This window comes from Mandrillus leucophaeus, unplaced genomic scaffold, assembly GCF_000951045.1.
Source record: "Mandrillus leucophaeus isolate KB7577 unplaced genomic scaffold, Mleu.le_1.0 Scaffold54, whole genome shotgun sequence".
Lineage (NCBI taxonomy): Eukaryota > Metazoa > Chordata > Mammalia > Primates > Cercopithecidae > Mandrillus > Mandrillus leucophaeus.
The window spans coordinates 598,448-611,506 of NW_012105808.1; the positions used below are offsets into that span (position 1 = coordinate 598,448).

General features: G+C 61.1%; 1 protein-coding gene across 1 annotated transcript in view; it reads left to right on the forward strand.

The window, feature by feature from the left end:
• The first annotated feature begins 1,462 nt into the window (after positions 1-1,462).
• Positions 1,463-13,059, forward strand: part of APC2 (adenomatosis polyposis coli 2) — a 26,360-nt gene continuing 14,763 nt past the window's right edge. The window contains exons 1-13 of the mRNA XM_011997467.1: positions 1,463-1,644; positions 4,246-4,404; positions 4,508-4,598; positions 4,692-4,872; positions 7,359-7,467; positions 7,592-7,708; positions 8,385-8,462; positions 8,627-8,725; positions 9,155-9,545; positions 10,256-10,351; positions 11,865-12,004; positions 12,456-12,533; positions 12,712-12,828. Coding sequence (XP_011852857.1) covers positions 4,264-4,404; positions 4,508-4,598; positions 4,692-4,872; positions 7,359-7,467; positions 7,592-7,708; positions 8,385-8,462; positions 8,627-8,725; positions 9,155-9,545; positions 10,256-10,351; positions 11,865-12,004; positions 12,456-12,533; positions 12,712-12,828 — 1,638 coding nt within the window. The 5' untranslated portion in view covers positions 1,463-1,644; positions 4,246-4,263. The remainder of the gene's footprint in view (positions 1,645-4,245; positions 4,405-4,507; positions 4,599-4,691; positions 4,873-7,358; positions 7,468-7,591; positions 7,709-8,384; positions 8,463-8,626; positions 8,726-9,154; positions 9,546-10,255; positions 10,352-11,864; positions 12,005-12,455; positions 12,534-12,711; positions 12,829-13,059) is intronic.

Below are 13,059 nucleotides of genomic sequence, written 5' to 3' on the forward strand. Positions count from 1 at the left end.
AAATACAAAAATTAGCTGGCATGGTGGCGCGTGCCTGTAATGCCAGCTACTGAGGAGGCCGAGGCAGGAGAATCACTTGAACTCGGGAGGCGGAGGTTGCAGTGAGCTGAGATGGCGCCACTGCACTGCAGCCTGGGGGACAGAGCTAGATTCCATCTAAAGAAAAAAAAAAAGAAAGAAAAAAGAAAAGATCCCCTATGTCTGCCCACTGCACTCCCTCCCCAGACCCAACCAGTGGGGACAGCTGCGTCCAGGTCTGGGGGCTCCCAGACAGCCAGGCATAAGTGCTCTCAGCCCCTGGCAGTGCTGGCCCAGGACAGAGCCCTCAGGGTCTTCAGCTCAAGGCCCAACAGGAAACAGCACGGGTCCTCCCGTGCCTTTGTTCTGCGGGGCATTGAACGCTCAGACCTTCCCACCCTCTCCTGTCATTCCCTGCACCAGCCCTTGCAGAATCTTCCGCCTCCTCCCCATTTTACAGAGGAGGAAACTGAGGGTTGAGCGGCGAATTATTTGCCCTGGCTGCTCAGCCCGGAAAAAAAACCACTTCTGGCCCTGGCCGCCTCCCTTTCTGTGCTGTGAGCCTGTGTCCAGAGCAGGAAGGGCTGTTCCCAGCTGCAGGTGCGGGCTCTGTGTGTTAAACCTTCAAATGGCCTCCAGGGACCCATGGAGGATCCAAGACACCTGGAGATGGGGACTCCTGCGACCCCTGGCCCTTCCCTCCTCTGGCCTTCGGTCCATGAGGGTGAATTAAGAGTGCGACCGACCGGGGCAGAGACACATGGAGACAGAGATTGAGAGACAGAGAACAGAGGGGGAGACAAAGAGAGAGGGACGTGGGGAGCACTGGAGTTACAGGAGGATCTGACGCTCTGCTGGGGAGACAGGGAGAAATGTGGGGAGATGCAGGGTCCCAAGTGCTCCCCAGTGGCCCTGCCCCTCCTCCCCTCTCCCCTCCCCTCCCCACCAGGCAGGACCCTCAGGGAGCTCCAACCTGGACCCGAACCCTGTGCCATCCTGGTGCATCTGCACCAGGCCAGGCTGGACCTGTGGGGTGGGGGCAGGCCTGGCCCCAGCCCGGCCACTGCCCTGGAAACCCCTCCTCCGCTAAGATGCTGATGTAACATCCAGGATTTGACGTTTTACTCTCCAATTGTGCAAATCCAGACGCAGGAGGTTTTAAGAGGCCGTTGCACCCTGCAATAAAGTGGGGGACACAGGAATCTTGGTCCTCGGCGTACCCTCTTCCCTCGGGGTGTTTCGCCCCCCCGCACACACAGCCCCTGAGCCCGCGCGGAGGCCCCACGCCCGGCGGCTGCCACTGGTCTCCGCCCCGGGCCGCCATTGGCTGTTGCCATGGCACCAGCCCGTCTTCCCGCGCCTTCATTGGCTGTCTCGTCCGCATCCCGCATCCCGCATCCTCCCCCGCTCGCGGTGGTCTCGCCCAGCGCTAGGAGCGGCGGCGCCGCCTGCCCAGGCCCGGACCGGGCTTTGTCCGCCCTGGAGCCCCTGCCTGCGCCGCGGAGACCCCGGAGCCGGCGCTCCGAGGCCACCCCGGGCCGGGATTTCCCGTGGGGCCCGCGGAGCTGCGCAGAGGGAGGAGGCTCCAGGCCCGGGCGCCCCGCCGGCCCAGCTTCAAGTAAGCAGGTGTGTGTCCTCGGGGTGGAGGGCAGGGGGCGCGACCTCCGCCTCGCGTCGAGGTTTCCATCCCCGTCTCTCTGCATTGCCCGTCAGCGCAGACTCTGGACCCTCCGTTTCCCTAGGCTGGGGGCTGCAGGGGAAACTGTGTCCCCGGTGAGCTGAGCGTCAGCGTCTCTGCAGCTGGTCCCGCGCACACACCCACTCACGGGCTTCACCATCCGGACCCCCTTGAGGTGATCGGAGGGAGGGATGGGCAGGCCTGCTGTGTGTCTTGGGGGGTGTTGCTGTACCTCTCTGGGCGTCAGTTTCCCTCTCTGGAAAGAGGGGGTTTGGATTAAAGGAAGGAGAAAGGCCCCTTTGGGCCTGACTTCCCCCACCTGTGCCTCCCTCCCCTGAAATGCAGCCCACTCAATAAGACCAGCCCCCAGGAGGCTACACGATGCAACCTGGGGGTGACAGGTAGGCAGAAGAGCTTCGTGGAAGAAGCTGCACTGTGTGGGATGGCAGGACTTAGAAAAGGTGCTCTAGGCAGGGCGACTGCACGTGCAAAGGCCTGAGAGAAGAGAGCCTCCAGCTTCTGAGTGAGTCGTGGTGTACATGGAGGAGTCAGAGCTTATCCTGAGGGCACTGGGGAGCCATGGAAGGTGTTTGAGCATGGGAGAAATGGGATCTAGCTTGTGACATTTAAAACTCCCTCTGGCTGTGCACAGGGGATTGTGGGAGGCTGGGAAGAGGCTGATCAGAATGTCCTGACAGGGGTGTCAGGAGCTGGGGGAGGCACGATCCCTCTGGGCAGAGCTTGGAGGAACTAACTCAGTCTGATGAGGACGCAGAAGTGACCACCAAATGTGGGGAGAAGGAAGGTGTCTGAGACTTGGCTTGGGTCAGCTGAGAAGAGCCAGGTGGGGAGGCCTGGGTTTGGGGAGCAGGAGGCAGACGTGTGTTACTTTGCACTTCATCTGGTCCTTCCACCTGGCTGGGTATGGGATGGTGACCTCAGCTAGAACATGGGGCTTGAGCCAGACCCCAGGGTCTCCCTGCATGTAGCTCCCGACCCCAGACCGGATCCCCGGTGGAGACCTGAACAGCTTTGGACATCGTCGGATCAGGGTGGGAGGTGACGGCTGCCAGCCTCTGCCATCTGACTTCCAGTCTCTGTGCCCCTCCCACCCTGCCCTTGGGCACTCCTGCCCTGCAGGTTCCTCAGAGGGGCAACCCAAGGCCAGAGAGGGGCGGGTCTTGTCGGGCCTCCAGCCTGGACTTCCCACCCCCTCTGGGGCAGCGTCTGGGAGCCAGACCTCGGTTCCTAGGGCCTCATTTCTCCCTCTGGGAACAGCCACATGGTGGCCCCTGAGACTCAGACCAGAAAGGAGCCAGATGACATGGAAAGCCACACACTGGGTCCCCTGAGCAGGCCGGGACAGCCTGACCCTATCCTCCCACCTGGGACTGAGGCCCCACCTCTACTCCTGTCCCAGCCGTGCCCCTAGTGACATCTGGGTGGGAGGGGAGAGGATGAGGGGGCACCTGGGGGTCAGAGAATGAATGACAGGTGAATATATGTGTGTTGCCAGGTGGAGGAGGGAGGGGAGAAACAGGCAGGCCGGACAGGGCCGCTGTGAGGAGGGGGCTCAGGCTGGCAGGGGGAGGTGGCAGAGGGATGGGCTGCCATTGGTACGTCTGAGACAAAGGCGGAGGGAGGAGGCGAGCGCTGATGGGAAAGGAACAAAGAGGGAAGGGGGGCGTGAGGAGGGGCTCCGGCAGGAGGGCCGAGCCGAGGGAGGAGGCACCGGCCAGCTGGACAGAGGGAGGAGGCCAGGCTGGAGCCAGAAGACGGCCAGAGGCACAAAGAAGCTAGCGGCACTGGCAGAGCCAAGGGATGGGGCAGGGGCTGCCGGGGCCAGCAGGGAGCAGCTGAAGGCTGCGCAGGGGGTGCGGGCCACACAGGTAGCCACCCTGAGCCCAGCCACTGATGGAGGGGGCATGGGGCTGCTGCGGTGATGGTGGTGGGCTTGGGTCCATCTGTCCTGCCGTTTCTGCACATCTTAGGTGTCACCCATTGGCATCATGGTGTCTTTATTGTCCGTCAGCAGGGACAGCTGGTGGTCTGTCCGCCCCGCGTTGTCTGACTGTCAGCCTCTGGGCAGGCTGTGCTTTTGTGGGGGAGGGTCCTGTCTGTCTGTCTGTCGCCCTCTCTGGCTGTGAGCCTGGGGGTGCTGGGCTGGCCAGTTGGCTCGCTGGGTTAGGCTGTCCCAGCTGTCTGTGTGTTTGTCCGGCTGTCAGGATGTGTCCTGGGGGCTGGGAAGGAGAGGCCGTCCCATCGTCTGTCGGTCGACTGGTCAGTTGGAGGTTCAGCTGTCTGTACGTCTGTCTGCTGGCCCCTCTGTCTCCCGTTGGGGTCACCTCTCACTCCACCTGCCCCTCTGCGCCCGGGATTCCCTGGCCAGCACCACGTGGGCCTGTACTTGTCCACACCAGTGACTCCTGCCTGAGACCCCCAAACTAGGATCAGGCAGGAGGGCTGGGGCTTAGGTCAGGGGCTGTCCGGAAGGCATCACCGTGCCCTCCCCAGACCCTCAGCTGAACCCTCTGACCCTGTGATCCCAGACGCTGCAGGAGCTGAAGATGGCGAGCTCCGTGGCACCCTACGAGCAGCTGGTGCGGCAGGTGGAGGCCTTGAAGGCTGAGAACAGTCACCTGAGGCAGGAGCTACGGGACAACTCCAGCCACCTGTCCAAGCTGGAGACAGAGACGTCAGGCATGAAGGTGGGGGCCTACATGGAGGAGGTGGGCTAGGGTCCCAGGGGGTGGCCCCCGGCAGCCCAGTGCAGTGGCCGATGCCTCCCTGCCCTCTTTCCTGCCCCTGCAGGAGGTCCTGAAGCACCTACAGGGAAAACTGGAGCAGGAGGCCCGAGTGCTGGTGTCCTCGGGGCAGACGGAGGTGCTGGAGCAGTTGAAGGGTGAGCAGTGGGGCCACCCGCAGAGGGAGCGGGAGAGGCTGGGGGAAAAGGCAGACAGGACCTCTGACCTCCGCCCTCTCCCCGCCCATCCAGCCCTGCAGATGGACATCACCAGCCTGTACAACCTCAAGTTCCAGCCGCCCGCCCTGGGCCCGGAACCTGCCTCCCGGACCCCCGAGGGCAGCCCGGTACACGGCTCCGGGCCTTCCAAGGACAGCTTTGGGGAGCTGAGCCGGGCCACCATCCGGCTGCTGGAGGAACTGGACCGGGAACGGTGAGCGGGCGTGGGAACCGAGCCTCGGGCAGCTGGTGACTGACTCCATCCCCAGCGGGCTCTGCCCTCTAATTCACCCACCCGCATATGTCTCTGCCCACACCTCACATGCCCCACCCACTTGCATATGGCACCGCCCACCGAACAAACCCCACCCACCTCGAAGCTTCTTCCCCACGTGGCCTCCCTCCCCTTCTCCAACCCGGCTGACCTTCTCCAGCCCGGCTGACCTCAGCGGGAGTGCAGAGAGGATGGGGGACGTTCCTGGCTGAGGGAAGGTCTCCTTGGAGACGTCCCCAGGGGTCTGCGACACGCAGGCATTGCCATGGACTGGGCTGTGTCCGGTGCCAGGGCTCAGCCAGGCCTGGAGCCAGAGGGGCTCAAAGCAGTCTTTGTAAAGACAGAGTTGTGGCCCGAGAAACATGGGCTCAGGGCCAGCAGAGGGAGGCAGGGTCCGGGCACCGTGTGCAGCTGGGAGGGGTCGTGTGTGGTCAGATGGGGCCATTGAAGAGCAGCATGGAGTTGTCTGTACTCTGCTGTGGGACCTCACTCAGCTCCCCTAAACCCTCCCAGCCTAAGACTCCTGCCCTGTAAAATGGGAATGGCCGTGTCTCCCGTGGGGTTAAGGGAACTCTGTGTTGCACCTGCTGCTCTTTGAGCCTGAAGCTACCTTGTAAGCTGGAGGGAGATTAGCACTTATCTGAGACGTATAAGAGGCAGAACAGCCTCCCTCAGTCTCTCTTCAAGCAGGAGAATTTCCAAAGAAACTGCTTTCTCTCTCTCTTTTTTTGTTTTTGTTTAATACGTATAGTTTGAGACAGGGTCTCACTCTGTCGTCCAGGCTGGAGTGCAGTGGTATGATCATGGCTCAGTGCAGCCTGGACCTCCCGGGTTCAGGTGATTCTCCCACCTCAGCCTCCCATGTCAGGGAGAAGCTGGGACCACAGGTGCGAACCATCATGCCTGGCTAAGTTTTTGTACTTTTTTTTTTTTTTTTTCCCCCGAGACGGAGTCTCTCTTTGTTGCCCAGGCTGGAGTGCAGTGGCGCGATCTCAGCTCGCAGAAACCTCTGCCTTCCAGGTTCAAGCGATTCTCCTGCCTCACCCTCCCAAGTAGCTGAGATTACAGGCACGTGCCACCACGCCCGGCTAAGTTTGTATTTTTAGTAGAGACGGGTTTCACCATGTTGGTCAGGCTGGTCTCAATCTCCTGACCTTGTGATCTGCCCGCCTCCCAAAGTGCTGGGATTACAGGCGTGAGCCACCGCACCCAGCCAATTTTTTGTACTTTTTGTAGAGATGGGAGTTTTACTATATTGCCCAGGCTGGTCCTGACCTCCTAGGCTTAAGCAAGCAATTTGCCCGCATCCACCTCCCAAAGTGTTGGGATTACAGGCCTGATCCGTGAGCCACCACTCCCGGTCTTTATTTATTTATTTGTTTGTTTATTGAGATATGGTCTCGCTGTCACCCAGGCTGGTGTGTGGTGGTGCAATCACGGCTCACTACAGTCTCAAGTGATCCTCCCGCCTCAGCCTCCTGAGTAGCTGGGACTAAAGGCACGAGTCACCACGACCGGCTATTTATTATTTTTTTTTGAGACAAAGTTTCCTCCTTGTTGCCCAGGCTGGAGTGCAATGGTGCGATCTCAGCTCACCGAAACCTCTGCCTCCCAGGTTCAAGGGATTCTCCTGCCTCACCCTCCCAAGTAACTGAGATTACAGGCATATGCCACCATGCCCAGCTAATTTTGTATTTTTAGTAGAGACGGGGCTTCTCCATGTTGGTCAGGCTGGTCTTGAACTCCTGACCTCAGGTGATTCTCCCGCCTCAGTCTCCCAAAGTGTTGCGATTACAGGCGTGAGCCAACGGGCCCGGCCGACCGACTATTTTTTTATTTTTTATTTTTATTTTTTCCTTTTTAGAGAGGGAGTCTCGCTATGTTGCCCAGACTGTTTTCTCCCGTTTAATTTTTTGCATCCCCCAATTAATTTCAGTACCCACCCCCCTTACCTTAGCGCGGGGAGCGCCACGGGAGACATTGCCATGTTGCCTGTTAAACTTGGCATACAGGGCCAGGCGCGGTGGCTCACGCCTGTAATCCCAGCACTTTGGGAGGCCGAGGCGGGTGGATCACGAGGTCAGGAGATCGAGACCATCCTGGCTAACAAGATGAAACCCCGTCTCTACTAAAAACAAAATACAAAAATTAGCCGGGCATGCTGGCAGGCGCCTGTAGTCCCAGCTATTCGGGAGGCTGAGGCAGGAGAATGGCGTAAACCCGGGAGGCGGAGCTTGCAGTGAGCCGAGATCGCGCCACTGCACTCCAGCCTGGGCGACAGAGCGAGACTCCGTCTCAAAAAAACAAAACAAAACAAAACAAAAAACCAAAAAAAAACTTGGCATACAGTAAGCGCCAACAGGTGAGTACAGATATCAAAATAAACACATATACATGGCTCCGCCCCCACTGACTTGCTCCCCCAGGTGTTTGCTGCTGAATGAGATTGAGAAGGAGGAGAAGGAGAAGCTCTGGTACTACTCTCAGCTGCAGGGCCTGTCCAAGCGCCTGGACGAGCTGCCGCACGTGGAGACGGTGAGCGGGCCGGGGAGAGAGGGGGCAGCACGCCTGCCCACCTAGGTTGCAGGAAGCGGCGTGGGGAGGAACGGGGCGTGGCCCAGGCGCCCCTCACCGTGGCCCGCCCGCCTGCCTTTCCCAGCAGTTCTCGATGCAGATGGACTTGATCCGGCAGCAACTTGAGTTCGAGGCCCAGCACATCCGCTCGCTGATGGAGGAGCGCTTCGGCACCTCGGACGAGATGGTGCAGCGGGCACAGGTGCGGTGGTGGGCGGGGTGGGGCGGTGCGGTGGTAGGTGGGGCCCTGTGCCAGTGGGCAAATCAGAGTGCAGAGATTTATTATGGGCGGGGTCTGGGGTACTGGGAGGTGTCTCATGCCTCCTGGGTTGGCGGGTTGGGGGGGGGGTTCTGGTTCAGGAGGCGGAGCCAGAGAAGCTGGAGGTGTTGGTGGGTGGAGTCGGAGGAGTCTCAGAGCAGAGCCTGAGCACAAGGGTGGTGGGGTAGGACAGTGGAAGGTGGCGTGGCCTGTGGGCAAGGCCAGATCAGTGGGTGGGTGGGGCCTAGAAGGATGAGGTCTAGGTTCTGGGTGGAGCCCAAATGGGAAGTGGGAGGAGTCAGAGCCTGGGATGGGCTAGATAAGGGCAGGGACTAGAAGGATAAGGTGGGGTTAAGACAGTGGGTGGGGTCATATCTTAGGAGGCAGGGCTTAGGGAGCAGGCAGGGCTGGATCAGGGAGAAGACAGAGTCAGAGCCCAGGGGCGAAGTCATCCCAGGAAGGGGTGGGGTCAGGGCCTGGGGCGGGGTCACCTCAGGAAGAATCAGGGTCAGAGCCCGGGGTGGGGTTTTCCCAGGGTGGGGTCATCCCAGGGAGAAGGCGGGGTCGGAGCCGGGGGCGGGGTCAGCCCCAGCACTCGCCCTCCTGTTGTCCTGAGCAGATCCGCGCCTCGCGCCTGGAGCAGATTGACAAGGAGCTGCTGGAGGCACAAGACCGAGTGCAGCAGACAGAGCCCCAGGTACCGAATGGGGCAGAGCCAGGGCCCAGGGGTGGTGTCGGCCCAGGCAGAAGGGGGCTCCTAGAGTCCTGCTCGCCCCCACCCACATCATCATGGGCGAGCAGGCTGGGTGCTTTTTGGGGTGCTCTGGGACTGTTTCCCCCACCCTGGTCCTCTCCCTGCAGGCCTTGCTGGCGGTGAAGTCTGTGCCGGTGGACGAGGACCCGGAGACAGAGGTCCCCACACACCCTGAGGATGGCACCCCTCAACCGGGCAACAGCAAGGTGAGGGGGAGGGCGGAACGGGGGCAGGCGCAGCTGTCTGGGCTGGGAGGGGGATCAGGTCTGCATCCTTGCCAGATGTGGTGCCCTCCCAGGCCTCCATGCAGCACCCCATTGGGTGTAGGAAGGCCCCCCCTGGCGTGCAGCTTACAGAGAAGCTGGGGACCTGGCGAAGTGGATGGGGAAACACATCCCGTAGCGGGGGGCTGAGTGGGGCACCATAGATGTCCCTGTGGAGTCCCTTGGCTGAGTGCTGCCACCCTAGGAATGCCAGGTGAGGGGGGCCAGCCTCCCCGAAGCACGTGTGCAGCCTCCTGGCACCACCACCCCCCATCCGTCCCCAGTTGTGCGTGGGGTCACAGGGCTCCCACCGGGTTTCCAGGTGTGCAGGGGCAGGTGAGGGACCCCACCCTGACCCTGTCCTCCCCCTAGGTGGAGGTGGTCTTCTGGCTGTTGTCCATGTTGGCGACGCGCGACCAGGAGGATACAGCACGCACGCTACTGGCCATGTCAAGCTCGCCCGAGAGCTGCGTGGCCATGCGCCGCTCGGGCTGTCTGCCACTGCTGCTGCAAATCCTCCACGGCACTGAGGCCGCGGCCGGGGGTCGCGCCGGGGCCCCAGGAGCACCGGGCGCCAAAGACGCACGCATGCGCGCCAACGCGGCGCTGCACAACATCGTCTTCTCGCAGCCGGACCAGGGCCTGGCGCGCAAGGAGATGCGCGTCCTGCACGTGCTGGAGCAGATCCGTGCCTACTGCGAGACCTGCTGGGACTGGCTGCAGGCCCGAGACGGCGCGCCCGAGGGAGGCGGCGCCAGCGGCGGTGAGTGCCTGGCCTGGTGGGCCCCCTCTGCGCAATTAACGTGCAGCTAGGGCTTCCCGGGGGGTGGGCGACTGAGGACCTCCAGCCTTTGCTGCGTGCCTTCTGGAGTTGGAGGCTGCAGTACCAGGCCGAGGCCTGTGGGGGCCTTTGACGTTGGGAGAAGACCCGCCCATGATTGTACCTGCACAGAGTAAACGCTCCCTAAGTCGTTGAATCATGGATGGATCGTGGGTAGCTCTCGAAAGTTGGGTGCAGACTTGGAGATTCTTTTTTTGCAGTTGATCGCAAAGTTAATATGGAGGCCGGGGGCTGGGACTCACACCTGTGATCCCAGCACTTTGGGAGCCTGAAGCAGGAGAATTGCTTGAGCCCAGGAATTTGGGGCTGCAGTGAGCCGAGATCATGCTACTGCACTCCAGTCTGGGCAACAGAGCGAGACCTTGTCTCCTAAGTTTTATTAAAAGGACAGCAGCACAGCTAAAAGGTGTGGTGCTCCAGAAACTACCTCACCTCCCTTCCCAAGGCTGAGGGAGGGAGGCCACCCCGTCATCCCATCTTAGAGAGGCTGGGAAACGAAGCCCCAGCTTTGCAGCCATTTGTAAAGTTCCTGGGATCCTTCAGGCCTAGGGGGTGGGGCGGGGGGAACCTTCCGGAGTCAGCTGGGACATTTCCTGGGAATGGGGGCTCTGATCTGGTCTCTGTGCCCACAGCCCCGGTCCCTATCGAGCCGCAGATCTGCCAGGCCACCTGTGCGGTTATGAAGCTGTCCTTTGACGAGGAGTACCGCCGTGCCATGAACGAGCTGGGTGAGTGTCCCAGCTCCTCTGGGGAGCTGTCCTCCAGCCCCTGAACAGCTCCTCAGCTGCTAAAGGGACAGAGGCTGGGTCATCTGAGCTTGTGTGGTCAGGATGGGGATTGGAGCCCTATGTGGCGGCTTACGTTTGAGGACATTGCAACATCTTCTCTTTGTCAATATCAAAGTAATTGAGGCCGGGTGAGGCTGCTCATACCTGGGAGGCTGAGGCGGGAGGATCACTTTAGCCCAGGAGTTCGAGACCAGGCTGGGCAACAATCATGAGACCCCCATCACTACAAATAAATAAAAAATTAGTCCCAGCTGCTGGGGAGGCTGAGGTGGGAGGATCTTTTGAGCCCAGGAGGTCAAAGGTGCAATGAGCTATGATCACGCCACCACACTCCAGAGTGGGCAACCGAGCCAGACCCTGTCTCAAAAAGAAAAGTCTTGCTGTAACATTTTTATTTTTTATTTAATTAATTTATTTTTTGAGACAGCCTCACTCTTGCCCAGGCTGGAGTGCAGTGGTACAATCTCAGCTCACTGCCACCTCCACCTCCCAAGGAGCTGGGATTACAGGCGCCCGCCACCACGCCTGATTTTTGTAGTTTTAGTAGAGATGGGGTTTCACCACGTTGGTCAGGCTGGTCTCAAACTCCTGACCTCAAGTGATCTGCCCCCACTCGGCCTCCCAAAGTGCTGGAATTCCAGGTGGAACAACCCACCACACCCGGCCAAAGCCTGGCTCCTTTCTGAGGCCGCGTGACGTCCCATCGTGTGGCTGGGGCACCCTGCGCTGACCCACCTGTCCTGCTCTGGCTGCTCCCCACTCCTGGCTCTGGGCACCATGCTGTGGTGAACCTGGATGTATGTGTTTCGGTCTGGAAGTTTTCTGAGACATGTCCCTAACTCACTTCCCCAAAGGACGTCTCCACTGACCCACCCCTGCCCTGAGAAGTCAGATTTGCCTCTGTTGTCTTTGAAGGGGGAGAAAAATGTTTTGGTGACAAGTCGTCTCCCTCTGACTCCCAGGCACCATCTCCCCGTTGATTCCCCCTTTTGGAATGGGAGAGCTGGGCGAGTAAAGAGGGTGGGTGTGACCGTCACCCATCACCACAGCCGTGTCTGTGCTGGGGACGCTGCTCTCCATCTGATGGTCCTGGAGTGGATTATTAGAGGACGCAGGGGCCCTTCCCCGAGGCACCTACCAAACAGGGCAAGGAAGAGCATTCCAGGCTGAGGGAACAGCAGGTGCAGAGGCCCAGCGGCTGGAGGAAGTGTGAGCCAGGGCCGAGGGCTGACAGGAGGCAGGGGTGGCAGTCACAGGGCACTGGGGGTACCCCTGTGGGTCTGGCAGCAGGGTGAGGCCCTGCCGGCTCCTGGAGGAGGTCTCAGACTTGAGCCTGGAAGGGGGACTTGAGGAGGACACATCTGGGGGGTAGGGAGGGCGTCTGGGCAAGGGAGCAAGGTGGAGCAAGGGAGCGGGCAGGGCCGTCCCTGCCAACCTTGTCGGGTCCCCACAGGTGGGCTGCAGGCCGTGGCAGAGCTGCTGCAGGTTGACTATGAGATGCACAAGATGACCCGGGACCCGCTGAACCTGGCGCTGCGCCGCTACGCGGGCATGACCCTCACCAACCTCACCTTTGGGGATGTTGCCAACAAGGTGCCCAGGGGCAGTGGGCGGGCGGGACTGGCACTCCCCTCATCCGGTCTTCCAGGGACTGTCTGAGCCTCCTTCCAACTCATCCCAGCCTTGAAACAGCCCTGAGAGCTGGGGCCACTTGTCCCCAACTTGCAGACAGGTAGACTGAGGCCCAGAGAGTGAGATGTTGGGGGACGGGAGCCCGTGCTGGACCTCCACCCAGCGGCGTCCTCACACCCGCCCTGATGCTGCCTCTGCAGAAAATGGCCCTCATTGTAGGGGGGGCCCCGAGGCTGGGTGTCTGCCCGTCTGGGCCTCAGTTTCCCGACCTGAGCATGGGGTAACCCTCCCATGGTGGTCAGGATCAGCAGGGGTTCGGGTTTGCAGCTGCAGCACAGACGGGGCTGGGAGGTGAGGGGCGCCGTCTCCCTCCTGCCCCACCCCGTGACCCTGGCTGCATCACCCCCAACAGGCCACCCTGTGTGCGCGCCGGGGCTGCATGGAGGCCATCGTGGCCCAGCTGGCCTCGGACAGTGAGGAGCTCCACCAGGTACGGGACAGGGTGCTGGGGACAGCCTTCCAGGGCATCCCTGACAGGCAGAGGCCCCTCCCCAGGGGTGTGGTGGGCTGGCGGGGGGGTCCCGTCCCACTCTGCAGCCTCACACTTGCTGGGGGGTTTGGGGGGTCTAGACCCTAGTCCCACCACACCTGCCCCTCACCCCACGCAGGTGGTGTCCAGCATCCTTCGGAACTTGTCCTGGAGGGCCGACATCAACAGCAAGAAGGTGCTGAGGGAGGCGGGCAGCGTGACAGCCCTGGTGCAGTGTGTCCTGCGGGCCACCAAGGTGGGCACCCGGCGGGCGGCAGGAATGGTTCTTCAGTCACTGGAAGGAGACGCTGGCGGCAGCGGGCGAGCTCTCTGACTTGGGAAGAAATCAAGTTGTTAGTGCTTAGCAGGTGGTCCAGCCTCAGGCCGGCTGGGGTTCACTCCTCATGTCACTGCTCTTTGAAAGCAAGTGTGGGCCAGGCACGGTGGCTCACCTGAGGTCAGGAGTTCGAGCCCAGTCTGGCCAACA